Source organism: Arachis hypogaea, chromosome 19 (assembly GCF_003086295.3).
Source record: "Arachis hypogaea cultivar Tifrunner chromosome 19, arahy.Tifrunner.gnm2.J5K5, whole genome shotgun sequence".
Taxonomy (NCBI): domain Eukaryota; kingdom Viridiplantae; phylum Streptophyta; class Magnoliopsida; order Fabales; family Fabaceae; genus Arachis; species Arachis hypogaea.
In genome coordinates, this window is record NC_092054.1 from 24750061 (window position 1) to 24763486 (window position 13426).

A 13426-nucleotide genomic window follows, 5' to 3' on the forward strand; every position below is an offset into this window, starting at 1 on the left:
TTAGAATAAAAATACTGGGAGTATGAGTCCCAGGTCGTCTCCCAACGAGTTGCTAGAAAGGGTGCTAAGTTATTAATCAAGATTTTTCCGAGGGTTTTGAGAATTGATTAACAGAAATTAAATAATTGTAATTTAGTGCAATGAAAATTAAAAAGGAATTTATAATATTCTAAATAAAAAGCCTTGACTGGGGGAATGATTAATCGGAAGTTCTATCCTTTTTGGGGTCTCTTAAGTGTAGTATCAAAAAGATTGTTGTTTTCACTTAGTTAACCCTTACTAAATAAAGGAAAGTCAAGTGATTGAGCTAACTCTTATTCGCAAATACTAGTCCTCTCCCTTGAAAAGGTCTAGCGTTAGTAAATACAGAACTAGCCAACAACTTCCAATTTAACCATCACTTAAGCCTTCCAACTCAAGTGTCTCCTTTTAATCAACCCCCATGTCAAGTAGAGAATCTACTCCATTGACATGAATATAACGCTTGTAGAAATATAAGAAGAAGACATAATAAATTAAATAAAATAAGCTTTGAAAATTAATTAAAGATAAAAGTAATCCTTTTCATTAACAATCCATGAAAATAATCCAATTACCACTCTAAACAAGAATTAAGAATATGGAATAAATAAAAGAGTAAGTAAGAAAGCAAACTAGAATAGTATCTTCAACGGAGGTGATGACTCTTCAATATCCAAAAGCAAAAGCAATAAACTATGAAACTATGAATGTAAACAAAACCTAGAGGAAGAGTAGTTTCTCTCTAGATTCAGATCTAAAAGCCTAAAAACTATCATAATGAGAATATGTAAATGTGTATGTCTCTGTGTGTTGAGTCTCTGCTTATTCACTGGCTTTATTCTGTGTTTCTGGGCCGAAAACTAGGTCAAAACGCGGCCCGAAATCGCCCCCAGCGTTTTCTGTTAATTCTGCAGATCGCGCTTGTCACGCGTACGCGTCAGTCACGTGTGCACGTCATTTGGCAAATTTCCTTGTCACGCGTACGCGTCGTCCATGCGTGCGCGTCATCTTGCAGAACTCCAATCCACGCGTACGCGTCAGGCACGCGCACGTGTCGCTGTAAATTTCTCTATTCCGCGCGCTTGCGTGAGCCATGCGTGCACGTCGGTGCTCGCTGGTCATCTCCTTAGTTTCTTGTGTTCCTTCCATTTTTGCAAGCTTCCTCTCCAATTTCTAAGCCATTCCTGCCCTATAAAGCCTAAAACACTTAACGCACGGATCACGGCATCGAATGGTATAAAAGAGAATTAAAATATACTAATTAAAGATCTATAGGAAGCATGTTTTCAATCATAAAATAATACTAGGAAGGGATTATAAAATCATGCAAATCATATGAATAAGTGGGTGAAGACTTGATGAAACCACTCAATTAAACACAAAATAAACCATAAAATAGTGGTTTATCAATTACTTATTTATATGATCGACACTGAAATACACAATATTCTGTATAATATTTTTAGCATGTTGTCACGATTTAGGACTGTGACATTCGAACTATAATCACTATTTTGTAATAAATCACGTTTTTAACTATAAACAATACGAGTATAGTTATAGTATAATGGTCACAGTTTTCAAAGCGAAAATCATAATTGTTTTCTGCCAAGATGAAAAACATGGCCATAACTATAATCATATTTATTTCGTTAAACTTTAGGTCACAATTTTAAACTATGACCATTAGCATAAAACTTTAAGCTACAGTATTGAACCATGAGTCCAATGACCCTACTCGATGGTAATGGTGATCAAACCTCCGACCACTTCAATTTGTTAAGGGACCACGCCGTACCCTTGTAGTTAAAATATTTCATTTCTTTAAACAGAAATGTTTGGTAACCAAAGAAAATCAGTCAAAAACAACCATAACTTACCTTATTTAGCATTTATTAATTATTGCGACATTTAATTAATATTAAATAAAGCAAGTTCTGACTATTTTTTTTTTTTTTTTACCTAACATTACCTAACAAATAGAATATAAACTTCGATTCAATAAAATGTAATAAACAGCTATATACATGTGATTCATCATTCAAGTGAAAAGAAAAAAAAAAAAAAAAGCTAATTGTTAATTTAGCAAGGGATTGTTGTATTGTTTTCTTCCCCTAGCTACTACAATAAAATTTTCGCGAATTGCCAACTTGCATGGTAATAAATAAACAATGCAGTACCTTCTAGTGTCTTCCATGAATCTATTCCAATTTCTCAACAGGGACTCTTCTCCGGAACATTCTCAAAAGCCATAATTACTCAACCGTTGGATCATCCAACAACACACGTGTTCACATCACAACAAACAACGGTATAACCGTATAACCCATTTCGTTGTTCTATATATACACCCTCCCTCCTCCGAACATGCTCGGAAAGAGTTGACAATCAACCTGAAAACAAAATATTGTTGTGCAGTGCTCTCTTTCTGTTTCATTGTTCTCTCCAATTAGTTACACATGGCTCCCCCAGAACTAGTTCAGGGCAGTGTGAAATCCGGTGCGGCAGGGATCACGAAACAGGCGAGTGTTCCGAGTTGTGCGTACGTGACGTTCCTGGCAGGGAACGGTGATTACGTGAAAGGTGTGGTGGGTTTGGCAAAAGGGTTGAGGAAGGTGAAGAGTGCGTACCCATTGGTGGTCGCTGTTCTACCTGATGTACCAGAAGAGCACCGTAGGATATTGGAGTCTCAAGGGTGCATTCTTCGTGAGATCGAACCTCTTTATCCACCTGAGAACCACACACAGTTTGCCATGGCCTACTACGTCATCAACTACTCCAAACTACGTATTTGGGAGGTAAGTTTTTATACGTTCATTTTCTAGATCCTATACGTTAAATAAAGAGAGTCAACACTTTTAATTAAAAAATACATAGAGAACTACCTGATAATTTGATATCCAAAAAGAGCTGTGAATAAAAAATCCTAAGAAAATTTTCATTTAAGTGAATTTAACATTTTCCTAAGTACTGAGGGTTTGTTGATGATGATGTTACAGTTTATTGAATACAAGAAGATGATTTACTTGGACGGAGACATTCAAGTTTACGAAAACATTGACGAGCTGTTTGATGTTCCTGATGGAAACTTGTACGCTGTGATGGACTGCTTTTGCGAGAAGACATGGAGCCACACACCACAATACAAGATCGGTTACTGTCAACAGTGCCCTGAGAAAGTGAAGTGGCCAATTAAGGAGTTGGGCCAACCACCTTCCCTTTACTTCAACGCTGGCATGTTTGTGTTTGAGCCTAGCATTCAAACCTACCATCACTTGCTCGCAACACTTCAAGTCACCACGCCTACCCCGTTTGCCGAGCAGGATTTTCTTAATATGTATTTCAGGAACATTTATAAGCCAATTCCTTTGGACTACAACCTTGTCCTTGCTATGCTCTGGCGTCACCCTCAGAATGTGGACCTTCAAAAAGTTAAGGTTGTCCACTATTGTGCTGCGGTATGTGCATCAGATTCTGTGTAATTCTCATCGCTCGCTTCTTGGATTTGTGGTTGATTGTTATTGTATACAATTCATTTTATTTTTCTGTCGACATGTTTAATTCAGCTTTGAATTTTATTTGTTTATTTTTGCGTTACATTACTAATACTAATTAAATCTTTTTATTAAAAATATTGGTTCTTAGCAATTTTTTTAAATTACATTTTGTTATACAATTACATTGAATTACGAAATAGAATTTTAAAAAATACATTAAATAAGGTTATGAAAAATTAGGGATGGTATCAGATTTATAGTTTTATATATTTTAATTATTTTAGAATAAAAATAGAAAAAAAAAATAGATATTGAACATGAACTAAATAAATATTAATTTACCCTTTTTTTTCTTCACATTTAGGACATTGAAGACAATGGCATTGACAAAACTCTTTTCTTTTATCTCGGTTTTTTTTTTATAATTAATTTGGTAGAATTGTGTGAACTCATGATTAGTTTATTTTGTTTCAGGGTTCAAAGCCATGGAGGTACACAGGAAAGGAAGAGAATATGCAGAGAGAGGACATAAAGAAGCTGGTACAGAAGTGGTGGGATATATATAATGACTCTTCGCTTGACTACAAGAAGCCAGATGTGGACCCCTTTGTTGGGGCTTTATCGGAGGCTGCTCATCAACTTCACTATATAGCTGCACCCTCTGCGGCTTAATTGAGCGCCTTCAGCTACAACAAAACAAAAGGGAAGTTCTTTTAGCATTGGAAATAGCAGAGCTTAAGCGAGCTCTACATCATTTGTAATTTTTTTGTTCTTCAGTTTTGTCTATTTTGCTTCCGTAAGTGTGATTTTTGTTGCCATTGTAATATTTTTGGGCAATGTTGTATGAAAAAAGAAGACTACTTTAATAAAGACACTAAAAATATCTTTTTTTTTTAATGTTTACATGTGTTATGTTATTATTGGATATTTTTATTAAATCGGTTAATAATTTATTTTTTAATAAACCAGATCAAAATCAGTTCATTATAACAACAAATAATAAACTCAATTGTCTACATTATAATTATTAAATTCAGTTTGATTCGATCGAATTTACGCAATCTGAATCGAATCATGTTTAAAAGAAAGAAAAAAAAAACATAATTTTATTCGAGTGAACCATCTTGTGTTAATCGCTTTATTCGAGTGACAATAAGGCATGTACTTATTGTTGAAACCACATAATTATGATTATGAAGTGTATATAGCATGGTTAAATATGACTGTGTATAATTTCGTATTGTGGGGTTTATTATACAGGATATTCTCTTAGGGAAAAGAAGAGGAATGATTTCTGCTGGAGAAGGGACAATATCTAGGATTTTGTTAGACTTTAATTAGTTGTTTAGGCTGAAAAATTTTTTGCTCTTATATAAGGCAAAACACATCAAAAGAGTGGCAGAATTCTACTTCAGAGGAATCATTTCAATTGAGAGTCCCTCGACAATCAATATACATACAAGAGAAGACCGTTGTAAAACTATTTTAATTTCTCAGCTAATTAAATTTAACTATTCAAACGATCGTTCATGCAGTGCATAAGAAATTGAATATACTAATTAATGTGAGCATATGATTAGATTATAGTAAAAATTAGGTTTATTGATGTTATTATAAATTAGATCGTTTCAATGCACAATTAAACCCGATCCGTTTATATAAATGATTCAAATTGAATCAGATCTAATAATTATGGTCTAAAAAATAGGTTTATTAATGTTATTATAAAGATTGGGGTTTTTTTTTTTTGTTTTTAATCATTTAATTATTAAACCGGTTTATTAAATACATCCAATCATAATTTAACACTTAAACATCTTAAAAAAAAGTGTTTTAAGGTAACTTTATTAAACCGAATCCTACTAGGGAGATAATGACTTATTTGTACAATGTGTACAATGGGATATATGAGTTACAAAATGAACATCCCACATCCGAGTACTAGGGATAATAAACATCTTCCCAAAAACTTAAATTGATTTTCGGGTTTACCAAGAATCGAATTCTTGACATTTCGAATCTAGAGTTCTAATACCATGTCATAATACCACTCATCCCAAAAATTTCAGCTGATGAGAATAGATAATACTAATGATTATATCTCTAATAGTCAATAAACCTCCATTGTACACATTGTACAGATATTCCATTGACTCATCATACTTTCTCTTATAGAAGAATATCTCCCATGAAAAAAAAGATGAATCAAGTAATTACTTTGTGATTGATGAATCAGAGAGTGACATGTGGAAGGTAGAAGGCGTGTTGACCAGCATTATGACCGTGTTATTAGGGTGTAATAGATTTGTTAAGCACCATCATTGTCATGTTTTGGTTAACTAATAAATATAAGGAAAAGACAAATAAATAAATGAAATGAAAAAATAAAAATCATTACTAGAGTTCTACCTTCTACGTATGTCCAAACCCAATGCCCACTATATATAGAGTCGGACTAATTGGTCAATTCACCCGTAATTAGAGGTTTCAAAATTTCAGAGAACAAAAATTTCAGGTATATTAATTTTTAATATTTTTAGTTATTACTTAGTTAGTATAAATATTAAATTATTTTTAATAAATAAAATTTATTAATTTATATATATAAATTTTAAAAAATATAAAAACAAATTACATAGTTATTAAAACTGAATTGACAATTAATTCGGTTAAACTATTAAGTTACTGGACTAATAATTTAACCGTTGAATTATTGACAGAACTATTTAAATTGATAATAATAAAATAAATACATAGAAGTTTTAATAAAATAAAAAATACGTTATTATTGAATAATAAAAATAATATTTTACATCATTTAAAATTAATTAAATTATGAATTTAGTTAATTTGTATTCTAAACTTAGAGGTTAAAAGTATAATAATAAAAAATTTTTAAATTTTTAATATATTCAATGCATTGTAAATATAAAAAAAAAATTATTTTCTTAGTAATTTTTAGTTAAATTTCTTTTACAGTATTGTTAAATTATATATAAATTTTAATTTATTTACTTTTGTATAATTATAGAGATGATAAAATTATAATAATTATGTGCAATGAATAGTATAAAAGTATGCACGGCAGCAGGTAGCTAGTGATAATGCTTGTGTTATATATAATTATTTGCATACAGTATAATAATTAATAAAGAAACACCTAGTGCATTGATAATCAATAAGGCTTTAAGGCCATAATACCTTGAAGGTTCAAGGTTTGAGCCTTGGTTGAAGCTCTTTTAGAAGGCTTTTCTGCAGTTGTTCCTATTATGATTCAGCGTGCTGTCAATCCACGTGTGAAAAAGCGCGGATTGTTACATTGACCCGCCGGATCAATTGCCTTCATTTTTTTTAATTTAACCTCTAAATTTTAAATTTGTATTTTAGAGGGTAAAGTATAATTTTTTATTTTTAAATAAATTTTTTTATATTTATTTTTAATTTCATCTATAAAATAAATTATAAGAGATCACACTTTACTCTCTAAAGTGAAATTCAAACTTTAGAGAATCCAAATCCCATTTTCATGTCTTGCTCACTTATGTTTATTTTTGCTAGACTTCAAAACCTCCGCCCCAATGAGAAGATTGTTCCACTGGTGTAGTCGTTTGTCCATCCTTACTACAAAAATCATCCTTGTATAGCCTTTTCTGATATTACCAAATTTGTCTCTATTGTGAAAAACTATTGATTACTTACATTAAAATACTCATAAGCATGGTTTTTTGTCGAACTAGGAGTAAATCTCCAAAATGATCCCTCAGATTGATTTCGTGCACCAATGTTATCCCTGACTTTTAAAATGCTCTAATTGCACCCTTAAGATTGAGCTCCGTGCGAAATCCTGGTCCTTCCACCCATTTCCGGCGTGACTCAGCAGACGGAGCGCTGAGCTGGCGGTTTGTGGTCCACGTAGGCAGCTTGGAGGGTACTTCCATTGCTTGTTAAGAAGAGGACGATACTACCTACCGCAAGGTTTCTTCTTCTACTTCTCTTTCTCTCAGATCTACTTGCTCTTTCTTACTTGCTTTGTTGATCCGTTTTCTAATCTTGCTAAAAAGTTGATTTGATCATGGAGGCTTGCGATCTAACTAGCTTTTGTAGTGTTAATCTGAGATCAGGTGTCATTGTGATAGTTCTAGATGATTGATTATGTTCCGTTAGTTTCACCCTAGAAATCTTGATTGAGATCTGTGTTTTGATGACAGGGATGCAAGAGGCTGCAAGGTGAGATTGGAGGAACTCCAGCGAACATGAGTGGTTGTTCTTCACTACAGCCAAGCCCACAGTCATCAGCGTTCCCAAGCCCTGTTCTTTCCTACCATGCTAGCCCAACTTCCTCATCATTCTCCAGCCCCTCTCGCATTGATCCCAACCTTCAAAACCCCTCTTCATTCCTCCGACCATTCATTCATAACATCACCTCCATCCCCACAAACCTTCCTCCTCTTACTTCCCCAACCTCCAGGGGTTCTAAAGGCGAATTTCGAATCCCTCTCCAATGTCTCCTCTCTTAATTCGTTCTGCCATCCTCTCTTCACGGTATCCGCCCCATCCAGCCCCTCCTGCCGCCACCAATTGGCTACTTCTACCATTCCTGAGTGCGATGAATATGATGCTTCCATTGTGGACTCCGGTCGCTGGATTAGTTTTCAGACAACGACTGCCTCGGCTGCTCTTTCATCGCCTACATTTAACCTTGGGAAACCAGCAATGCTGCCAGCAGATCACTCCCCAGGGCCCAGGGTTCCATGGATATGAATAAAGGCATGCAATGGGGCCAGGCTGCAGAGAGAGGAAGACCATCGAATTTTGACTTTGAGAATGGTAGAGTGAAGCCATGGGAGGTGAGAGGATACATGAGGTGGGAGTGGATGAGTTGTAACTTACTCTAGGCTGTGGAAAGGCCTGATGTTGAAAATAATGTTTAGGGCTACCTCCAGGCAAAACGGCGTCGTTTAAGGCTGCCTACGTGGACCACAAACCACCAGCTCAGTGCTTCGGCTGCTGAGTCACGCCGGAAATGGGTGGAAGGACCAAGATTTTGCACGGAGCTCATTTTGAAGGGTACAATTAAAGCATTTTAAAAGTCAGGGGTAATATTGGTGTACGGGCTCAATCTGAAGGACCATTTTGGAGATTTACTCGTCGAACTAGATACAAGATTAATGAATAACAAAATGCTGCATCGTATTAGTGTGCACATGTATTTTATATACAACATATATATGGTGTTTCTTTTTCTCTTTCTTTTTTCTTTTTTGTGTTTGCTTTGTTACAACAATAAAATTATGCTTACCAATATAATAAAAATGTGAACAAAACAAAATACGACACATAAAATATATGATCTATATTAACATTTATTTATTTAAAAAATATATCATATTATTATCTTTGCTAAAATATTTTTATAATTTATTAAAAAATAAAAATAATTTTATTCAATTTTACAAAAAATCTAAATATTCTGATTTTTATATTTGACAAAAAATAAATGACCCTTTTAAATTTAGAAAAATTTAAAATTCAATTAATTTAATTTTGTATTTTTAAATTTAGAATAATTTAAATAATAAAACAAAAATCACATATGAAAAAGAAAAAAAAAACTATTCTTCGTCTTCTCTCCTTTTTCTGCCATGAGATTGGATACACGACTCGGTGCTTGGTAATTTTCCACGAACGCCAAAATTAGTGTGTTGGAGGCCGTCATCGTGGTTGCGGTTTCTCAGGTGAGAAAAGGGGAGAAGACAAACAAAAATTTTTTTTTTAAGATGTGGTTTTTGTTTTGTTTTTAAAATTATTTAAAATTTAAAAATTTAAAATTAAAGTCCGTAGAATTTTAAAATTTGATAAATATAAAAAGGTAATTTTTGTTAAACATAAAAATAAGGATACTTCAATTTTTTAAATTAAATAAAAAATATTTTTGTCCATTTTAAATTATAAGAATATTTTAGTAAAGATAATGATAAGATATATTTTCTTAAAAAAAAAATTAAATGTTGATGCAAAAAATATAGGACACATGTTATATTATTATTTGTCCACAATTTTATTATACTAGTACGTATAAATTTATCATCATACTAAAACAAACACTATCCAAAAACAAAATCTATTTCTGTATTGCATGATCAGCATTAGTCAAGAATGAATTTTGGAAAGCTCAAGAGTAATATACACCAAATTGATCCTTAAAAAATTTTTAAATAAGATGTTTTAGTCTTTAATAAATTTTGATTATCTATAAAATTTTTTAAATTATTTTTGTCAAATAAATTGGTCTTCTTCTGAGAGTTACCTGAAACTAAGTTATTTTTGAGCTAAAAATAAAGTAGGTTCAGACTCTTTTTAGGACAACGTCCAATTTTTACTGGTGTCGCCATCCGAATTCTTCGTAAAGAGATGGAGGTGGTACCTACAAGAGACTTTGATGGTTAAGTTAGCCATTCTCTTTTGCTAGAAACGTTAAAATCTCCTTTTTAGATAAATGAAAGATATCTTACGAGTTAGTTATTTATTTAGATAAATATGACTGTACTGCTGTCATCATGTCCGACCTCTATAAAATTGAGTAAGTGTAAATGAGATCAGATCTCTTAAGTGGTCCTTTATTTTAGACTTGGCTATATTTTTTGGTTAGAATATGAACATGTCCTTTTATTATTTTAAAAAGACTAATTTTTTTATAATAATATTTTTAGAATTAAATATTTTATGAAAAAATTATTATAAAAATTTGATTAAAAACAAAAAAAGTTAGTCTATTTGACAAAAATAATTTTTAAAAATTTTAATAAAATAAATATTTACTATAAAATTTCTGAGATGAATTTAGATCTTTAGTAGATGAGAAATTATGGAACTTGACATAAGGCCCCATTTTAGACTTCAAGTCCGCATATATGAACCACTAGATCCAATATCTAGGTAACTACCATGTAGGGTAACCACATAACCCTTAAAAGATAGGAAAATCTTTAAATGTATCCAAAATATTGGTATTTTAATAATTTTAATTATTAATTTTAAATATATTATATATATTTTTTATAATTGACATTAACAGTTAAAATTATTAAAATATTGGTATAATTGATATACTTAAAATTATTTTCTAAAAGATATTTGTTAGTGTCACATCTAAATAATAGGAAGGGATCCCATTAGGAGAGATGGTGAACCACAAATTAGATGTCCCTCTTGCTTGTTGGTAGGGGTGTATACGGTATGACTCAATTCGAAGATTCGATTTGGATTCAAATATTTTGAAGATTAATTTGGTGTGATTTTATTAGGTTTAGAGTTAAGTAAGAGTCTTAAAAATAGACTCTGTTATTATTTAAGATTAGATCAAGGCGAATTTGACACCACTTTATTCATGTACATTTTAAGAGAACTAAAAAAAGTATATATATGTTAAATTAATTTTAATATTATTTTATATTAATTATAAACTTATTATTTTATTTTAATCACACTTGCTGAATTAGAAATTAGATAAAAGAAACATGAAATTAGAATTTATGAACAAATTTATATTTAAATTTATATATCAATTTTTTGGTAATAAGTATGTTTTTTTTTATAAATAAGTGTATCATAATTTTTTAAATAAAATTTATCAAGACTTAAATTTTATCGGTTTAGACCTGATTTTAGTGTAATCCAAAAATAATAAAATTTTACCGAATTTAAGGTCAGATAAGAGTCACAAAAATAAATTCAATCATTATTTAGAGTCGAATTTGAATCAAGAGACTTCAGTAGACCAAGTACACTCTACTTGGTGGTTACAGATCCCTTTAAAAACACGTGACAAAAACTTGTTTTGAGCAATCTTATTCATACAACTAAAAGATTGTCCAACAATAATGATATTTTAAGAACAATGATGTGTTTGTTTTTTATACTTTTTAAGAACAACTATGTGTAGCTTTTAATTTAAAGAAATCGTACATTAAAATTTTTTATCAATAATTATATCAACAATTACTTTCAGAAAGAAGAGATATATTTTTTTTATTAGAAATATTTGATACTAAAAAATAGTCAAAAATAACAAAAATTTATCATATTTAATTTTTATTAATTATTACAATAATAAATAAAAACTAAATAAAGTAAGTTATGACAATTTTTTTGTCTTCTTAATTTACTTATTTAGTATTTATTAATTATTGCGATAATTAATTAATACTAAATAAAACAAAAAATGAACGGTATAGATCCGATCTTCTTCTCTCACTATAAGAGAGACTATTTGTACCGACAGTCATATCAACGGTGAATAAAATATTGTCAAAGTATCTTATTATGAAATCTTTGGTTAATAAGAGTTACATGATTGACACTGAAATGCACTATATTCTGTATAATATTTTTGGCATATTATCACATTTTAAAATCGTAACATTTGAGCTATAATCACTATTTTGATAATAACTACCTACCTGGTAAATTCATACGTATCGATATGTTTAAAATATGGACAAATAATAACAATCTACATAGAATTTATTTTCTACATCAACATTTAATTTTTGTTTTTTAAATATATATTATATCACCACTTTTACTAATACACCCCTTTAATTAAATAAAAATAAAAAAATATTTTTTATTTAATTTTATAAAAAGTCTTAAATATCCTTCTTTTATTTGATTAGACAAAAATATCCTTTTAAATTAATGAAATTTTAGAATTCAATTAATCCTAATTTTATAGTTTCAAATAATTTAAACAACAAAACAAAAACATATTAAAAAACAAAAAATCAAAATTTCTTCGTCTTCTCCAATTTCTCTAAGCAAAACATATCAAAGAAACAAAAAATCAATTGTTCTTCATCTTCTCCAATTATCCCTCTGAAGCAAAGCAGTGAAAATTCCAAACCAAAACCCTAGGTTCTTCGCCGATGCCGTCCCAATGGCTTCATCCGCGTCGTCCAACCATTTCAGCACACGACCTTCAATTTTTTTCAAATCCCTTCTTTCGTTCTGAACATGATGCTTGGTTTCATCTCTTTTACCTTCAAGATCAGTAACACGGTCACTCAACTCCTTAAAATGGGCTTTGTAGAATATTATATAACCGAATTGCCTTCCAATGGCACCCACAGTATAGTCTGCCACTTTTCCGGCAAGAGAAATTAGAATTTTCATTGACTGTTTTGATTCAAGAGCTGAGACTACAAACAAAAGTCGAAAATTTTTAAATGAGGAAAAGAGTTCAAATTTGGGATTTTCACTGCTTTGTTTTAGAGGGGTAATTGAAAAAGATAAAGAACGATCGAATTTTTTGTTTCTTTGATATGTTTTGCTTAGAGAGGCAACCAATGATTAGAGAAATTGGAGAAGATGAAGAAATTTTGATTTTTTGTTTTGCTGTTTAAATTATTTGAAACTATAAAATTAGGATTAATTGAATTCTAAAATTTCGTTAATTTAAAATGATATTTTTGTCTAATCAAATAAAAGAAAGATGTTTAAGATTTTTTATAAAATTAAATAAAAAATATTTTTTGATTTAATTAAAGGGGTGTATTAGTAAAAGTGATGATATAATATATATTTAAAAAAACAAAAATTAAATGTTGATGTGAAAAATAAATTCCACGTGGTTTGTTATTATTTGTCCATATTTTAAACGTATCGGTACGTATGAATTTATCATCGTACCGTAGCAAATACCTAACTAATAAGTCCCCATTTTAACAATAAATAATACGAGTGTAGTCATTGATCACGGTTTTCAAAGCTAAAGTCATAATTTTTTTTTTTTGGCTAAGATGATAAACATGGATATAACTATAGTCATATTTATTTCATTAAACTTTAGGTTACAATTTTAAATCATGACCATTAGCATAAAACTTTAAGGTAAAGTTTTGAACCATGAT

The 13426-nt window shown here is 30.7% G+C and overlaps 1 protein-coding gene and 1 pseudogene across 1 annotated transcript; both read left to right on the plus strand.

Annotated features, from left to right (window-relative positions):
- The first annotated feature begins 2376 nt into the window (after positions 1-2376).
- Positions 2377-4415, plus strand: LOC112779367 (galactinol synthase 1). The gene is made up of 3 exons (XM_025823606.2): positions 2377-2819; positions 3021-3479; positions 3993-4415. Exons 1-3 carry the CDS (start codon positions 2481-2483, stop codon positions 4188-4190), a joined length of 996 nt encoding a protein of 331 aa, XP_025679391.1. The 5' UTR covers positions 2377-2480; the 3' UTR covers positions 4191-4415.
- A 2681-nt stretch (positions 4416-7096) lies between these two features.
- Positions 7097-8767, plus strand: LOC112778129 (BES1/BZR1 homolog protein 2-like; annotated as a pseudogene).
- The last annotated feature ends 4659 nt before the right edge of the window (positions 8768-13426 follow it).

Coding starts and splice junctions, on each gene's coding strand:
- LOC112779367 (XM_025823606.2), top strand. CDS start 2,481: ATGGCTCCCCCAGAACTAGTTCAGGGCAGTGTGAAATCCGGTGCGGCA. Junction 2,820..3,020: donor CCAAACTACGTATTTGGGAG/GTAAGTTTTTAT, acceptor ATGATGTTACAG/TTTATTGAATACAAGAAGAT. Junction 3,480..3,992: donor TTGTCCACTATTGTGCTGCG/GTATGTGCATCA, acceptor ATTTTGTTTCAG/GGTTCAAAGCCATGGAGGTA.